Here is an 18,478-nt window from a genome sequence, read left to right on the forward strand (position 1 = left end):
GAGGTGACAGCTACTTCATTAGACACCTTGGAGTCGTTTTTATGTGCAATGGTGTATTAACTTTGTATTTAGGGTTTCTTCCTGGAGGCCCACATAAAAAACAACATTTGAACAAATACTGTACACTTTTTTGACGGCACTCCATCTTTAAAATAATCTATATTCTGCAGCGAACAACACACAGCCTGAAGGGGAAAACTCACAGATGTATCTACTGTATATATTATATATATATATATATATATATATATATATATATATATATATATAAAACTATTAATTTATATATATATGCCTATAAATTAGTTATTTAAATTTTGTTAGTTTTATTTTGATTCTCTTGAATTCTTTCATTCTTGTTCTGAGTGACGTTGATGTTCTTTTTTAATTCTAAAGCTTTAGAAATGATCCCCTTTTAATATTTACACATGAAGTCATATTTTTTAGTCATTGAGTGAATATATTTGCTATGATGAATAATCATAAATCATAAAGGTTTTTTCACTTTGCTTCACACTCATACAGGCAAATATTCATTCCCTTATACCAGGATAACAAGTAGAACCAGTATATACCAGTACAACCAGAAGAATTCTCCGGAGGCATTTAGAGATTAAGTTCATAATTCAAGAGCATTTTGACGGGAGTTGCTGAGGGAAGACTTTCCCAATCCAGACCGGTCACAAGCCCCCTTTAAACCTTTACAATGGCACCGCCTACGATTAGATCAGCAGGCATTCCTTTGTGCTTATACATTTCACGTTTGCATGTTTTGTCTTGTGTACAGTTCATCGATTTAGAATAGATTTCACCTTAATATTAGTAGTATTAATGAGCCAGCTAACAAAATATTGTTTTTAGAAAATACTACAAAAGTCTTATTATTTTCCTTTTCCTTTATGTAGGAGAAATATCTTGCAGGTTGTATTCCTGGTAAACACCACTGACTGGATAAATTCTCAATGTTGCTCTAAAATGCTGATGTAACCAATAATTATAGAGAGGACCATGAATGCCCGATATACGTATACTTCATCATGTGACACAAAAGTAGTGAAAATAACATAACAAGTAAGCAGTTACAACTGAGAATGGCCTGTGAGTAACAGTAGAATACCAGAAAGAGGGACTTGAGGGGGGGAAATATTGCCAAACTAACAATGGTAATATTTTCAGTTTGACAGTGTATAACGGGCCTTACAGTCTCAATTGCGAACGCAGTGAGCACTTACTATGAGACCTAGCAGATCATGTCTGTCTGTGTGTCTGTGTGTCTGTCTGTCTGTCTGTGTCTGTCCCGCTATCCAAATATGGAGTGTGTTGCATCAGCAATCACTCAGCTCCATATATGGGGCCAGGTCCACTCAGCTCCATATATGGGCACAAAAGGGGCCAGGTCCACATATACAGTAACAGCGGGACAGACACACAGACAGACAGACAGACAGACAGACAGACAGACAGACATGATCTGCAGGGTCTCAGCTGCGTTCGCTTCCCGCGTTTGCGCGTCTTACTGGTTATCTTGTCCGGGCAAGATAATATCTCGAGATAATATCTTGTACGGACAAGATAATAATTATCTTGTACGGACAAGATAATAATTATCTTGTACGGACAAGATAATAATTATCTTGTACGGACAAGATAATAATTATCTTGTACGGACAAGATAATAATTATCTTGTACGGACAAGATAATAATTATCTTGTACGGACGTCGGACGAGATATTATCTTGTACGGACGAGATAAAATATATTTTGAATGCATGGCCATTCAGGGGCTATAAGACCTGATGATCATATTTTAGGGTGGGAAAAAATCATGGCACTCCATCTTTAACATTTTGGAGATAGCTGGTTTCTGTCCAACAGCAGAGATATGAATTAACAGTCATTGAAAGATTGCAACCTTTGTAAAATAAGTTTAAATATGAGCAAGTATGTTTCTGTGCAGTAATTAGCTGTCATTGTGAGATATACTGCCCAGTGAGAAACGTACCCAATATACTTGGGGTACATTTGCACATACAAATATATTTGACCTCTGCATTTACCCATCCCAAATCTCCCTGATTCTCTTGTAGCTGTACTCCATAGTCCAGGCAACAAACCTGTGCGTTCACAAGACAAAGCCCACTGCATCCCAAAGCCTGGAGGGATGATTGATCTGTAATTTACTATTTTGCCATCACGCAACCAACTGAACCAAGATGCAACTTCAGTCAGTAACCAGGTCCCAATACTTCCTTCAGCATATGGCAGGGTTCAAAAATCCACTTAATGAAATTAAATCAATGGCTTTTGTTTAACAAAGCAGGCTAAATGAGTATCATGATCTGGCTATACTGTAATCTGTACATGCTACACACGGTATGTAGGGCCCCCATGGATACAGCCAAAATGAATCCAGGGAACATTCTTTATAGTCATGCTCCTTCATGAAGGAAATGTGTCAACAACTCAGGAATGTTTATTGGATTCCAGTTTCTTAACACATTTACTGGTAGATCAGAGTAGTTTTTTCTGTCTTGAGATAAGGCATACTATAAGTTTATGCGTAGGATAACTGAAATATTGGTTAATAGTGTGGATGGGTATGATTGCATGATTTTAGAGCTAGGTTTGACGTGGCACTGTTGTCAAATCAACTTCCTTATATTGTAGACCATGATGGGACACGGTGGCATCAGAGAAACAAATTCTGAGTTGAGCTAGTTTGATCATAACCTCATTTTTGCATGCTAGCATTTAATCAGACCAATGTGGAAATGCTTCAATAACACAAACAAGATTTATTACAAATAACAGGTGAATTTTATTATTTTCCAAAAAGTTATTTACATTATGTACATAAAACACATTTACATTTACTAGGTACAGTAACAATGACATTTTGCACTGAGCCTCTGAAAGATCATGTGCAAAGCTCACTCATCTCCTTCTGTTATACAGTGTATCACAATAATCTCACACAGCAGAAAGGCACACTTCTTGGTCACACACACACACACACACACACACACACACACACACACACAATACTGCAGCAAGGTGTGCTTCAGGTCGATAAATAAGCTTGGTCTTGCAGTGCTTCAGTTCTTCATAAATAAAATAAAAAACACAAATGTACAGTAAAGCGACTAGACTTGCTGGTGAACATCCAAACGACACATGACTGTATACTACTTCACTAGTCCACATAAGGAAAAGTTATCTGAATGTGTAACACGCTTAGGCCTGCCTCCGCTGCCAGCCCGCGCACAGTCCAGCAGCTGTTCTATTGCTCAGAGTCCAGGGCCATTCTGACCAGAGACCAATGGAAACATCCACATGTATTCAGTGTTGTGAGACCTCGTTTAAGCCTCTCCCATCGTGTGCTGACCAATCCACCTCCTATGAAAAGTGCTCAAATGAAGAAAAGGCAGTACTCCTCACTATAACGTGTTGGGGTCCCCATAGTGCCAGTGCTGTGTTTGTTCGAGGTATCCTTACATGGGTATTCTGTCAAGCAAAACAAGCAAATACATGTGTTAGAAGACACTAGAGCAGGGGTGCCCAGAAGGTAGATCGCAATCTACCAGTAGGGCAGGTAGACTCTTTTATTTATTGCCATCTGTCAAGTAGGGCCGATTCATACTCGGCTTGTCAGAAATTTTCAGTAGCACCAAAGAGTCGACTTTAGGACGGTACCCGCCCCCCCGAACCTCAAATGACGTCAAATTGTAGGCTCTACAGCGCCGAACCGACTTTTATTCAGCTCTAAAATAGGAGTATGAATCGGCCCTTAATTAAGGTGATTAAATCAAAAATAATCTTTTAGCTCAAAGTGACACTGTTGAATGATGGAGCATAATTTAGGATAGATTAATCCCAGTTAACTATTCTAGAATAAATATCATTCTGTTGTCACGTACAGTACATCCAGTCTGCATTACTTTACAAGCCAACAGGTGATATTCCATACCTTTTCCTTGGTTTCACTTCCCATCCATCACGGCATTTTACATAAGTCAGAGACTCTCCTGGTGATATCTCAGTCTTTAAAGGGTCTTCGGCACAGAATGTAAACCTATGACAACATGAGCAATACAATCAAAACAGACCAAATGGGTTAACATTGAAGATTAACCTTGAACACATTATGCCTAGTTATGTGCCGTTATCATCTGTTGGGGTGCCATCGCTTACTTTTTTTGAGTTTCTCCAGCTTTCACGCGAATCCGCCGTACTTCTAGCACAGGTTTGGCAGGTGCACTTTTCCATGACCAGAAACTCTGCTTGATGTTCTTCCAGACGGCATTCCAGGAGTCAGCAGCTCCCTCCCAGCTCAAGCCGATCTTCAGCAGATCACCGATTTCGTCCTCAGTGAACACCAGGAACGTGTTGGTCATGTTCAAGGCAATACTATCAGGCCTGAGCATTGAGAGGAAGATGATTAAAGCCACATCATGGATTGCCTTAAACCAACATAGTTTTTTTATTATATTATTTAGCATTTCTTTATTCTTTTATAGTCAGAGTCAATTTGAAATCCACACATGCAGATCAAGTACTTACACGTCAACAAACTTGTTTTCAGTGTCATTGTGTTCTCCATGCAACATGACGTGGAAGGTGGGGTCGGCGTTGTCAAACTGTTTCCTGTTGAACACGTGCATCTTCATCTGGTAGTGGTATCCTTTAAAACAGAAAGAAATGCCATAGATTAAACAGCGGCAACCTTGAAAACGAATGTAAAATTACTCAGTCATCTGCCACTGGGAACAGGGGCTAGCCCAGTGTCCAGTACAAATAGTTTGCAACCAGAAGCATTAAATCATAGACATGAGATGACAGATATTACTACTGTAATTTCATAAAGATAAGCTTGAGTCATGACAAACTTGACCGACAATGGCTTATCTGTTTCAGTCCGTTTGTCACCACCGGAAGAAAGATAAGACGTGTCTGCTCACCTCCAAAGGGTGTGTCGGCACGCGTCTTCAGGTACATCTTGCTATTGCTACGTCTCTTGCGCATCTTCTTGGCATTGTAGCCAATGTTGTTGCAACGGTTTTTGCGGCAGCTGAGGCAGATGCCTTTCTTGAAGCGGTCAGGCCCAGTGCACTGGTAGGCAAAGCTCATGTGGTCCTTGTTCATCAGGGAGTCCACGAACAAGTGCACAGCACGCTCATGCTCACACTTCATTACCTCCATGAAATCTTGAGGGGATTGAGAGAAATTTAGAATTGTAGGCAAACTGTAGACTCAGCTCAATCAAGCATAATGTACCACAATCTGATTCTGCAATAAGGCAGTGTAATCACACACGCACTTTAAATAAAGTAAAAGTTCTCAATTTGTTGCTTGCTAAAAACAATACCCCCCAAAACAGGCTAATCAATTACTGTACAGCTATAGTCAATTCTAACTATTTTTAAGTACTTACTTCCAGCAATAGCTAGCACATCCCCTAGTGCACAGCCTGGCTGAACCTCGCCTCCATTGGGGTAGATATCTATGTCTCCTATTGGTTGCTGGATCCCAATGCTCACGCCCAAAGCCTCTCGGGTGTAGGTGTGCAGGACGTCGACAAAATCGGCGTCGTCTGGCGAGAGGCGCTTCTCCTCCTCGACACCTTCAAACATAGGCCCTGCAGGGTCAAGACCTGCAAGTGCCAGAAACGAGTCATTAGGGTGACTGAACTGATAATCACCCTCGTGGCAACACGTCAACACCATTGTGAGATTTCCTCCGGGGAGCAAAAGTTCAAGTCATGTCAATTCCCGCCCACTTACCAGTGATTCTGCCAACGGTCCCTCGTACATGTGTTCCTGCATAGCCTGCAACATGAGCCCCCAAACTGTAGCCAATCAAGTGCACCTTCTCCAACGGCAGCTGCTGCTCATCCTGTTTCGAAAGAAGTGATCAAAAAAACATGTAACTTCCCAAGAAACATCAGCAGCTGCCACCACAAACAAACACCCAACCCGAACAAGTTCTGGATTTCTGCCAATCAGCAGTGCATGCTAAATGTGCCAATCCTCACTCTGGTAATGAGTAGAGAATACATTCACAGTCCTTTCCATGCACTGGCACCTCCGCCATCTGCCCCAGTTCATCTCCATGAAATACAGTTTTTGTCCATGTCTAGAACTATGTGGCAGTATGCCCGAGTTACTCTTCTCTAGCAATGCATGCCCTAGCTTGAATTCATGAGCACCCCTGAATGAGATAGTTGGCTTTGTCCCAATACTGATAAATAGCCACCTTTCCACACACTCCAGTGGGCACTCAACTAAAGGAATATGCAGTGGCACAATAACAGGTCATTCCAATGTGCAAAATATATACATATAAAAGACCGAATAAGAATCCAGCTTCTTGGTATGGACTCTGGATTTTCCATGGACCACCTGTCTCTTCCTGACATTAAAGATGGTCTGTATATATATAAATGTATATGAATTAATTCATATAGCTGTAGGCTACTTCTATAGTAAATACCAGGGGTTTTCAACCGATTGTGAACGAGGGATCACCACCCTGACTTAGAATCAACCTGGGGACCACTGTTGTGCTGGGTGGGGATATGGGCTGGGATTAGTGCTTTTGTAACACTTGCTATGCAATGCATCCCAGGTGATACATCCCACTGTTTCTCAACCAATGATCCATTGACTACTAATAATATCCTAATAATAATGACTCAGACAATCCGGTGCACTTCCCCCTCTTAAGCTTCCAACTCCCATTTTCTATTTAATTTCTTGACCTGCAATTTTTCAGTTATTTGACTACTACTATGGACTAGTCACCAAGTCATCGTTTCTCAACTAGTCAACAAATCCTACATTACTAAATGAATGGTCAGGGACCACATGCAGTACTTCCACAGACCACCTGTTGAAAACCTCTAGTATATACACACACCACCAATCAGTGTGTTGTCCATATCTACAAACTGAGCCCTCATTTTAGTCAGTCTTGAAACATTTTCATTGAAACACATTGGATTTATGTGTGCACCTATAACACACTGTCTAATGCTGCTCATTAACCCAAATACAGGGCTTAAACTAAAGCACAAAAAAATCCCAAGACTGAAAATGTTTTTTTGCAAATCTGCACTGATCTCATTAAAATAAATGACCGCTATGAAATCCTCAGGACTGAAATAGGTCCCCACTGAGGACTGCAAATAAAGAACTGCAAACAAAACCCTGCACATACCTGAAGCCAGTCGATCATTTTGGCGATGTTGAGGCCCACACGAAGAGTGTGGTTGACTGCGTCTGGGTACAACTGATGAGCCAGTGATATCCAATCCACGACAATCACATTCGCCTCGCGCTCCCGCTGCATCACCGCAGAAACCAGAGTTTTCATCCAACTCTCAAACATCCCGCTCATCTGAAAAGAAGGGGCAGGAGCATCACTCACCTTTCTTTAAAACTCCATAAATGGACCACCGTATAAGCTCAAGTATCAAATTAAACGTATCCCTTTGACACTGATTGATTATTTTACAGTATGTAGAGTGGATACATTTCAAAGAAGGCACAAGTCAATACAAAAACTGTTACTGTGGACACACCATGATTATTGATTAAGCACTCACTTGTTTACAACAGGGTCCACCATTTTCAATCCATCAGAACATTTAGAGACGTACTCTAAGTGTACACATGTAATCTAATTGACCCATAAGGGTCCCAATTGTTGATGTGTACACTCACGACTCAGTTACATGAACAAAGTAGAATTTACAGTACAGTGACCTCTCTCCAGCACCATGACATCTACATGATACATTCCAGCCAAAGTCAAGAGATCCAGACCAAGAACCAACATTTGACCCAATAACACACGCATCAAAGACCTGCTTCTCAGCAATACCCACACTGCAAGAGATGCTTAGATCTCAGAAAGAAAGTTGCAATTGGATGAAGAAAGGACAAAATAAGCCCATGAGCACTATTCTTAAATGTATGTTTTCAATTTGATGAATTGTACCCAGTCTACAAACTGTTAATACATTTTTCAATTGGTGAACCTACCGTCCAGCCGTGGATAATGAGGATGGTCTTGGCTGTGGCATTAAAACCACACTCCTCTAGACGCTCCTTGTTGCCAGGCTGAAGGTAACAGCCATCCTGTTCCAGATCTAGACTCTTGCGCATGTTGAACTTGACGAGGTCATTAAGATAACTGTCATCTCTTAACTGATCCAATCCGTTCTCTGCACCTGATACAATGGATGAAAACACCACAGGTTAGATAATCAGCTTCCTTCCTTGCCTCAGCTTATGTGATTCCTGTGGAATCTTAATGTGACAATGTCCTATTCAATGTTTCAACAGTCACACAGGTCAGTTTAGAGATCTTTGGGAGGTCAGAATTATGAGTGGACCCCATTGAACTTGGTAAGACACTTACTTTCTTGAACATCTGCTACAATAATGTTGAGTGTGCGGCTGCACTCTGTACAGGGCCTGCAGCCAAAATGTCATCTATACCACTTTCTTTCATTTGCTCAGCTTCTGACACAGCTGCAGAGTGCAGTCAGTGACATAACTTTCTAGTCCTCGGGACAAATGGGTTTATGGCTAAATTAATATGTTGTAGGCTACTTTTTACTAGGCTGGTTCACTTGACCCAATCAAGCATCTAGCCTCTTTTTTTTCCTTTCAGGGTAATCGGTCGTATAGTCTGCTGTGAGTTTAAAACATGAATGAAAGTTGGTCGCCAGGTTAGAGGTATCGCCACGACCCATGCGTGTGTGGGCACAACAAACCCAATACCGCAACGCAAGATGTGTTAATTTGATTATAGGCTACATTCTAAAGACCAAACAGGCTTGGACAGTGTAGTGAATTAAGCGGTGCCTGGCAAAACGCGGACTGAGCAGAGCACGTTCCAAGTGGAACACAAACAGTGGCTTTGTCCCTGCCTTCTCCCAAGGACACGTAATCTCTTCAAATCCATCCCCGCTTTTCAGTCTCTCTCACTTATTACCCTACACACTTGTAAAACTGCAATCAACTCGATTGACAATGTATACCTAATTAACAACAGGCTAGTATAGTATCATGTGAAGAGTTTTCGATTAGGCTTACTAAGAGTCTAAATAAAATGAAATAACGCGCATGTCTTTAAGATTTGCGGTAGTGGTAGCCTAGATACTTATATTAACACCTATACATTTAGGCACGGTAAACAAAATGAATGAATGAATGGATGGATGAATGAAAAAGTCTGTTCTTACCTTTAAGAACTGCATTCCCCCCGGGTTGAGATGCAAATAGGACAACTACACAGTGTAGGAAAATCCACAATGAGAGAGTAATATTATTCATTTCTCACCCACAAAGGAATGAGGAGAAAAATGTCTTTTGTGAAAATATTAACTCAGAACGTCCACAGTGCCGGTGTGTAGTAGGCCTATTATATTGAGAGCTTAGATCCAACAACAGGACGAACGAGAGAGGGAGCGAGCCGGGCGGGTGGTGCGTTACGTGCGAGCTTGGAACCGGTACTGAGTGAAATGTATGAAGTTGCATCAAGTGTCTCATTAGAGTTTTAAATAGTTTCTCCTTTTCAGTCATCTGATCATCGGCTGATCTATCTGTGATTCTATTGGTCAAGCCCCCATTTGTTTACGTTTAAAGGCGTGGCGGAGTTGAATGAACTAGTAGTAGGCGTCTCACGTTGCGCATTTTTTAACCCTTACATTTATTTTATGGGTGCCTGTCTGCCTGGGGTGTGTGGCCGACTGCTGACGCACATCGTCGTGCGCTTTCCATCACACAGCGCAACGTCTCAACTCATATATCAAGTAGCAGTAGCCATCCATCACATGTTATGTAGCCTAGAATAAATATTAGAAGTCAGTCGGGTGAAATGTAAAACAAATTACAAAATATATATATACATATCCAGAAAATCATTTAGGCTCAAGTTGCTCAACATTTAAACAATTATTTTGCCGTCCTCCATGCATTGCATTTAATCTATCAATTAGTAGGCTATTTTGTGCACTCAGAGGGGTTGGAGGGAGTTTAGGCTACTACTGTGTTGTTGGAGGAAGGGAATAGGCTAGGCTACTATAGTAGGCTAATATAGACAGACAGAGCCAAGGCTGAAGGCTCGGCAACATTCCTCGCTTTGTAGTCCGTTGGGAGCAATGGAAGAAGTTTCTAGACTATTTGACCATTATCATCATACGTGGGAAACCCGCAAGCCCCCCCCCCCCCCCCCAAGCATGGTGGGAATATTTAAAAGGCTCCGACCCGTGTTAAGGGGAGGAGGGAGGGGGGCGTGGGTTACCTCATTCCATCTCACTATCCCCTCGCGCTGTCTGGCGCTGTGCCAACTGCCAAGCCATCAGCTTAGCTCACGCACGGACCAGTTTCAATTGATGAGGGGAAGAATAGGCTCACTCACGCAAGGTCTTCTTGGCTACAATAACACCACTGTTTGTGTACATACATGAGCGCCCACTCAGTAGGAAATGCCACTGAAGACTGTCTTGAATACACCTGCTGCTGCCAGATCAGCATCACCCGCCAGAACTGGCCAACAGTACAAATGCCTCTCCTGCCATCAGAGCAGATACTATTGAGAATATAGGTCAGTGGTTCCCAAACCTTTGTCCCGAGAGTCGAGAAAAGCCAAAAGAAAACCAAAGTAGGCCTATTGAAAGTAGCCAATTTGCTATTTTCACTATTTCTAGATTTATTTATTTTGTTTTATGAAATTCCATATAGGCTATATATTAGTGTAGCCAATGTTCACTGAAATGGAAATTATAGGCTACTTTTCGAATGAGGTTGTGTGTGTAACAAGAATAGATGCAATTTGCATCATGCAAATGTTTGCTGAGGCCAGGAAAAAAGTGTTCTATTTTTAGCAGTGTCAAACAAGCATGCATTAATAACCTCCTGGACACAGGAGAGAGAGGGTGTGTAGTAGGCTAGTTGTGCATCATCCAGGGGTAGTAGACCTGCACAGTCCACATGATGTACTGTACTGTACTGTAATGACCTCTTTTCCTGCTTACATCTGACAAAAGCTGATACACACCCCCCCCCCCCCCCCCCACACACACACACACACACACACACACACACACACACACACACACACACAGTGACACAAACAGTTGTGTTTTTCAAAGATGTTAAGCCACTTAAGCCTTCTTACGATTGCAGAAATAGCGGATGGCAGAGGTGTTGCAAGCTCAGCTTGTGGATTGGCTATTTTTCATTTTCTTTGAAAAAATCTTTTCTGTTGCTTGAAAAATGTTGATTTATTTTACAACAAATGATTTTTTTTGCAATGTTTAAAAATGTGTACTACCTCCAAACAGCAAACACACAAGAACTCATGCCCCTCCTGTGAGCTTTGCCACCCAACCCTACTGTATATACCCCAGGTTGGATAACACTGATAGAGCATGAACCAAGCCCAGAGATAGAAGCAAGAGTCGGTGGATAGATGTACGCATGAGCAGGGCATCCATGCATGTTCTTCCTGGACCATACACTAAACCAATGCGTATAATCTACAAATACTGACATCTGGAAACCTTGCACTTTGCCCAATGTGAGCCTTATGTTGTTTACTAATAATATAAGGTAGATGGGTAAACCACCTCCACATGTAAAAGGTATAGCCTATAATCAAAATTCTATGTCTCTTCAATCAACAGAGAAAACCCAGGAACAAGTGATGAGGTCCCTGGAAACTGTGAATAAGATGATGAAGGAAAAGGATGGAACATTGAAAGTTCTGAAGGAAGGCCACTTGCATCAGTTGGCTCCAGGCTGCCCCCTGGTGTCATTGATAAAAAAGTAAAAACTTGTGTAAAAAAGTACTGTTTCAAACAGTGGGTCAAAGACAAATGTGTTATGTGTATGGGTCACGAGTGATAATATAAGTGATCTAAAATGACACATTAGGAGCTTGTAGATCTTCTATATTGATATATTCACTAGTTGGGTACTACGGACACATCACAGCATCTCTAGCTAAAACGTTTGGGAAACACAGGTGTATATAGGCTTGGAGCCACTGAGGTCTCATCAGCGACGGTTGCATGTGCAGGTGGTTGGCATGACAGGTTGTAACAGACGGCATGAAGTCCTATATGAAGTCCAATATGCCAAATCTGTGAAATTAGTTGATGCTCTTGGCAGTTGCTGCTGTCCACCCACTTTCAATTTTTTTTTTAATTCTACAACACAGCCACCCAGGTGTGGAATGCCCTGACCCGCTCTCTTAAAAAATGCTGATCTTTTAAAACAGGCCTGAGAATCCACCTTTCAGCAGGTCCAAGGGAGAGGATCCTTCCCCCTAAAACAGGTGATCACCCCCCTTCCTTACCCCCACTAATTTATATTTTTCCCTGAAATGATTTAGATTTTTGTTTTTGGTGTTATTGATGATATTGAATTTTGTTCTTATGTCTATGAATTGATTGCATAGGACCAAACTGGTAACAAGACCCCATGGACTTTTTGGTGCTATCCATTTTGAACTGAGTGTTTGGCTGTACTCTGTTGCTGTTTTTACATTTATGTTCAATAAACTATTCATTCAATCAATCAATGGGGCAGGGTTTTTTATTTATTCTATTTTTTGGACGCAGGTGCAGATACAGGAGTTAACTGACAGAATGGCAGCAGCACAAGGAGCAATGTAGGTACAAATACCACAGTTAGAGAGTAAATTGATTAGTAGGATATACTGGGAACAAAGACAACAGTAGATGGGGCACTGTCATCCTGAACCCATCCTGAAAACTATATTACACTCTACCAAAGAAAATACTACAGGATTCCTAAGTTCCTATATATGACACTGCTGTAAATAAGGGCATATTTATATCAATTAATTTGAAAACAATGTCAATTTTTTATTTAATTAGGAAAGATTATTCCCACACTGAAGATCATCGCCTTGTTCAAAACACATTTAGAATCTAAAACATGAACATCTTTGAAATTATGCTGTTCCTCCTGGAACCACGGAACGCCACGCACACGCACGCACACGCATATAGCCTAAGTCTATTGTTAAATAGTGTATGAGAGTTTTAGACTCACAACACAAACAAGTAGACTTAAAATAGTCAGACAAACATCTTTACTACACACTAGCGAAAATAAAAAGTTTGCTTTGGACGAATCTGTTCTTTGATGGAGGAGGCATTCCTCTTGTGTGCTGAACACCTCACAGCAGCAGTAGCCTACTGGAGCCATAGCTCAGGTAAACAGTTAAAGCTGTTGTTATGCAAAGTACTAGTAGCCATTTGAATTCGGCACGGTACTTGGCACGTTGTGAACAGTGGGGGTAAACCTAGACCACTGGGTACTTGGTGCGTCTTGGAAACTCTGGTGATGCGAGGTCGATTAGATGCGTCTTCTCTTGAATCTAGGGGGACGCTTTCTAGCGTGCACGCACAATCGCACATGCACCGTTCCGTTCCTGCACGTGCACGTCAAAAAATGACTGGTATCACGGTGTGGTACTGCGTTCTATGAGCATGACACCACTGGTTGGGTCGCCGGGGCAACAGCTCCACCAGAGAACTCCAGACTTCCCTCTCCAGAGCAACATTAGTAACTTCCTCCTGGGGGATCTCGAGGCATTCCAAGGGCAGTGAGTTGATATAATCCCTCCGTCTGATCCTTGGTCTGCCCCAGGGTCTCCTCCCAGTGGGACGTGCATCGAGGACCTCCCTAGGGAGACGCTCGAGAGGCATCTTAACCAGATGCCCGAACCACCTAAGCTGGCTCCTTTCCAGTTTCCAGGCGAAGAAGCAGCGACTCTACTCAGAGTCTCTCTCGTGTGACTGAACTTCTCACCCTATCTCTTCGCAACCTTATTCTTTCGGTCATGACCCTGTCCTACACTTCATGACCATAGTTGAGAGTAGGAACGAAGATTGTTCGGTAAACAGAGAGCTTTGCCTTCTGGTTAAGCTCTCTTTTCGTCACAACAGTGCGGTACAGCGACTGCAATACCGCCCCTGTCACTCCGATCTCCATCTCCGTCCTCCCCTCACTCGTGAACAAGACCAGAGATACTTAAACTCCTTCATCTGGGGTAATGTCTCATTCCCTACTTGGACTGCCCAATCCATCAGTTTCCTGCTGAGAACCATGGCCCAAGATTTGGCTGCAAACCGGTCCAGTGAGAGTTGAAGGTCTCGACCGATGGTGCCATCAGGACCACATCATCTGCAAAAAGCAGTGAACCATCTTGCAAATTGCAATACGGGGGAGGAGTCAGACTTCCATGTTATTGCAATACATTTCCTAACAACACAGAGTGCGACCTCTATAAATAAGATTTTGTGTCTTCTTAGATTTGTACTGATAGCAGTTAAGTTTCCTAAGAGGCAAAGTCCAGGGTCCAACGGATAGGGACCATCTATAATTTTAGCCAGTGTATCACAGATATCATACCAGAATGTTTCAACGTTTATACATTGCCATGTACTGTACAGTGCAAAAACGAGCCTTCTTCTGTAGGCTACCATACCTAAAACATAAATCATGTATCTATGCAAAGTTTGCAAACATGTATCTATGCAATTTTTGAGGTGTATAATAAAGTTGGTGGAGAACATTATACTCTATACTCTTCTATACTCTGTCCCCTCCTTTTCCCCTGTAAACCTTCAAATGTTGGCCTAAGATAGACCCAAAATAGGGATGCTATGGGTTCAAGTGGTTAAATGCAATGCAAATTAACACCAAATTAAGTGTATTTTTGGTGACAGAATTATGACTTTCCTTCGTTGGTATAGTAGTCAGGGAAAGCGTTACATGCAGCAAGGGAGGACTCACACACAGAGAACAAAGAATGAGTTCAGACTGTCTGAATTATACGTAAATTATGCTATTTGATACATTGCAGGGCTGTAGACCATGGGTTTTCAACAGGTGGTCCGTGGACCACTGGTGGTCCGTGAAGGTGTTGCATGTGGTCCCTGACCATGCATTTAGTAATGTAGGAAAGTGAAGATTCGTATTTGAATTTATTGTATTGAAGTTGAGAAACAATGCAGTAAATGATCTGGTGACAAATTATGTCGATGTCATCAGTTACTGGGATGTCTACTCTGAACTTCCACAGAAAAGTGAGTTAGAATCTCAAGGGAAACCATACCGGATTGCCTGGTTGAGTCACCATTGTTATGATACACTGTATTCTACGTATTGGACCCTCGTCTGGTTCTGGTGTGTGATGACCCGGTTGGCATTTCCATGGTTCGGTGGCGGACAGACAGACAGGCCGGCCCGGGAGAAGATTAACATGACACGAGACTTGGTCACATCAAAACGTTCACAAGGTTTATTCCACTTACAGCAGCATATATATCTTGGATACTTCATGTCCTAATGACGTCACAGACTAGACATCACAATCACTGCCTGCCAGCAGCGGCCTTCAACGTGCCCTAACACAGCTCCGAACACAGCACCAAGTATCAGAACACTATAATACAACAACCATTATAAAGAAATGTGCCCATAATCAACCGCAAGTGTCTGCTTACTCATAGTAAGTTACAATGAACAGCAACATGAGTTTAATATGGAAGGTTAATTTCTTTCCCCCACACCACGACGGTATCCCCCCTCCCAACACAACAATGGTCCCCAGGTTAATTCTCAGTCAGGGTGGTGGTCCCCAGGTTAATTCTCAGTCAGGGTGGTGGTCCCTGGTTCAGTTGAAAACCCCTGCTGTAGACTACTGACATTGCATAGAATGCAAAAGTGCAAAAGTTTCTGTCCATGTTGGACTTTCCTCAGCGTCAGATTGCTTGTGTGAAACTGTACATTATCATAATGAAAATAGAATTGTGACAAAAGTGTAATAATTGACTAATGCTAAACTTTTCTTCAGGAAACTGAGAGTGTAAAAAATATCTGTACACAATTATTTCACAAATAAGACTGAAAAGAGCAGATAATCAATTTGGTGTGTTGGATTTGTGGGTCTAACGTAATGAGGTTAGCAATTTTCTAGTCGTGGTCAGTGGCAGTGAATAACTCAGTCAGTCAGTTAGTCTGCGTGGCAGAATGATTCTGCAGTGTCAACTTGTCCTAATTTAGCCCGAGAAGGTCTGCCAGGCAAGGCACAACAATATGCCATTGTTTAACAGGGGAACAATCGCGCCGTGTAGGGATTCAGGCAACTCAATAGGCAGAGTACATTTGAGAAAAACTAACTGCACTTGATCATGTCAGAGGTTTTACATGGAAATACACTGGTGTTAGGCTAGTGTTCCATCAGCCAGAACACTGAGCAGACTTACAGTATGTTTCTCTGAAACAACACCAGAAACGTGCACCACCCAGAAACGTGACATCCCGGCGGTTTCATTGGCAGAATTGGGTCACATTTTGGTCACAAATGTGACATCCATCCCGATATGATGTTACTTTGTGCACCACAGTGAGGACTAAAAGAGGTGTTAAGGTGTGTTCAGACTTGGATGGTTAGAGCGGTGCGATTACATACAAAGTCAATGCAAAGACGAGAATTGCTCGAACGGGCGCGGTGCGACCTGGCGTGGTACAAACGGGACGAACCGACTATAGGCGAATATACTGTACATATTCAGGTCTAATTCCTCATGGGGGCTCGAGCCCCGCAGCCCCCATGGAGTCTATGTCACTGCAACCATCCATCCATCTTCAATCGCTTATCCATAGTCAAGTCGCAAAAAAGGGACAATATGACGTAATGGGCACATAATTATGTTACATTTTCCCTTCATTGTCAATGGCGTTTACAAAACCAACATTGGTTTCATCTCTTGTGCGTCCACCTTTCCTGCAGACAGGCTTTGCAAAAGCTATGGCTACATGATAGAAGCACTGGATCTTTGAATATCTCACGACACACGGCACAAGATAAATGATCCTCTGAAATAGACACCTGTGAAGCCATTTACTGTAGTTACCTATTCCTGGTCTGGTTAATTGTATTAATTCATTGCTTTTATCTCTCCGTATCGAACTATATCAATTGTATTGCAATTGATATATGATATCATGATATGATGTTGACAAGATATTATAACAATGTTTGATTCCCCTCAATAAGTTATGTAAGATGACAACTGGATTTATGTGATTGGTTAGCCGATTTGCTCGTCATTTGACCTAATTTCTCCTTTCATTGTCAATGGCAAATATTGAGACGTGTGGGGACACTAGGATATAAAATTGTCCATTCATTGTCAATGGGCATTTACTATGAAAACCTGCATCCCGCATCTGTCCGTCAGTTAGTTAGTCACCCATGCCTCCATATGGTCACGCCTCGTGACATCATGTCTCCATATATGGTCACGCCTCATGACATCACATCTCCATATATGGTCACGCCTGGCAACATGCCGTGACATCATGAAGACCCTTAGATCTCCATCACGCCTCGTGACACGCTCCATGTCAATCTGACATCATCAAACCCTCTAGTCTACTGGATAACCATAACATGGAGAAGACTGGATCATCACCTAGATCTGCATATATGGAGCCGGCCAGCAACTCTATATCTGACCTCAAACCCATAGATCTCCATATATGGAGCTGACCTGTTCTTACATTCCATATGTTGATCCTTCCCCACCCGTCCTTCCTGTTCCATATATGCTCCATATATGGCCAGTACAGAATTAATTATATATGTTGATCTGACCCCCCATGCCAGCACTCGCCCAGCAGTCTTCCGTCACCCAGGTGGATCTTACTGGTGTTTGTGTAGGAAAGTTGGACATAGGAGGGACTCTCAAAAAATAATCATACCTGTGTGAAGTGAGGGGAGCTTATATGATACATCATCATACATCACATTCCCTGCTCAGCCAATCAAATCATCAATCAAAGTCATTCCGGTCAATCACTTTTGGTCAGGGCTGGACTGGGACAAAAATTCGGCTCGGGCATTTTCGTGTGAATTTGGCCCAGACCGGCCCACCACAACCAGCGCCAAGATAGCAGAACCTCTACCCCCCGCTCCGTCGTGGCACACACAAACAAACAAGCCCTAATTCCACCACTTTTACAGAACAACATAAATGATACAAACCAACAGACAACTACACAACCCTTTGTAGAGGGTTTATTTGTCACTCACTGATACAGGTACAGTGAAATTATCATGATGGCACTGGCAGAATGGCAGCACGTGCCTTTCCTGGTGGCCTGCCGCCTATTGGCCTGACTGCCTGTCAAAAATAATACCGGTAATAATCATGGCGGCCCCCTACGGTCGCGGCCCACCGGGAAAATGCCCGGTATGCCCTGTGGCCAGTCCAGCCCTGCTTTTGGTGTCTTCACTTTTCTGCCCTCCCTTTTATCTTCAATATGTATTTTGCTCAGCCAATCAAATCATCGCTATTGGTGATCAGCCAATCACAAGCCAATATTCATGTTTAAGACAGACTGTTGTTTTTCCATTATTTTG

At 42.3% G+C, this 18,478-nt stretch overlaps 1 protein-coding gene across 1 annotated transcript; it reads right to left on the reverse strand.

The window, feature by feature from the left end:
- Positions 1-2,795: 2,795 nt before the first annotated feature.
- lipg (lipase, endothelial) lies at positions 2,796-9,517 on the reverse strand. The gene is made up of 10 exons (XM_080764948.1): positions 9,252-9,517; positions 8,044-8,231; positions 7,217-7,396; positions 5,782-5,893; positions 5,433-5,651; positions 4,960-5,205; positions 4,562-4,682; positions 4,193-4,417; positions 3,969-4,073; positions 2,796-3,505 (listed from the first exon to the last, which is right to left on the reverse strand). The coding sequence occupies exons 1-10, from the start codon at positions 9,340-9,342 to the stop codon at positions 3,493-3,495; spliced, it is 1,500 nt and encodes a 499-aa protein (XP_080621074.1). The 5' UTR covers positions 9,343-9,517; the 3' UTR covers positions 2,796-3,492.
- Between the last annotated feature and the right edge of the window lie 8,961 nt (positions 9,518-18,478).

This window comes from Protomyctophum bolini, assembly GCF_963924005.1.
Source record: "Protomyctophum bolini genome assembly, chromosome: 6".
Taxonomy (NCBI): domain Eukaryota; kingdom Metazoa; phylum Chordata; class Actinopteri; order Myctophiformes; family Myctophidae; genus Protomyctophum; species Protomyctophum bolini.

Excerpts from the sequence above, each read along its gene's own strand:
- lipg (XM_080764948.1), bottom strand. The coding sequence starts at position 9,342 with ATGAATAATATTACTCTCTCATTGTGGATTTTCCTACACTGTGTAGTT. Across the intron at positions 5,652-5,781 it reads GACCGTTGGCAGAATCACTG|GTCTTGACCCTGCAGGGCCT; the intron begins GTAAGTGGGCGG and ends TGGCACTTGCAG. Across the intron at positions 4,418-4,561 it reads GAAAACAAGTTTGTTGACGT|GCCTGATAGTATTGCCTTGA; the intron begins GTAAGTACTTGA and ends CTCAATGCTCAG.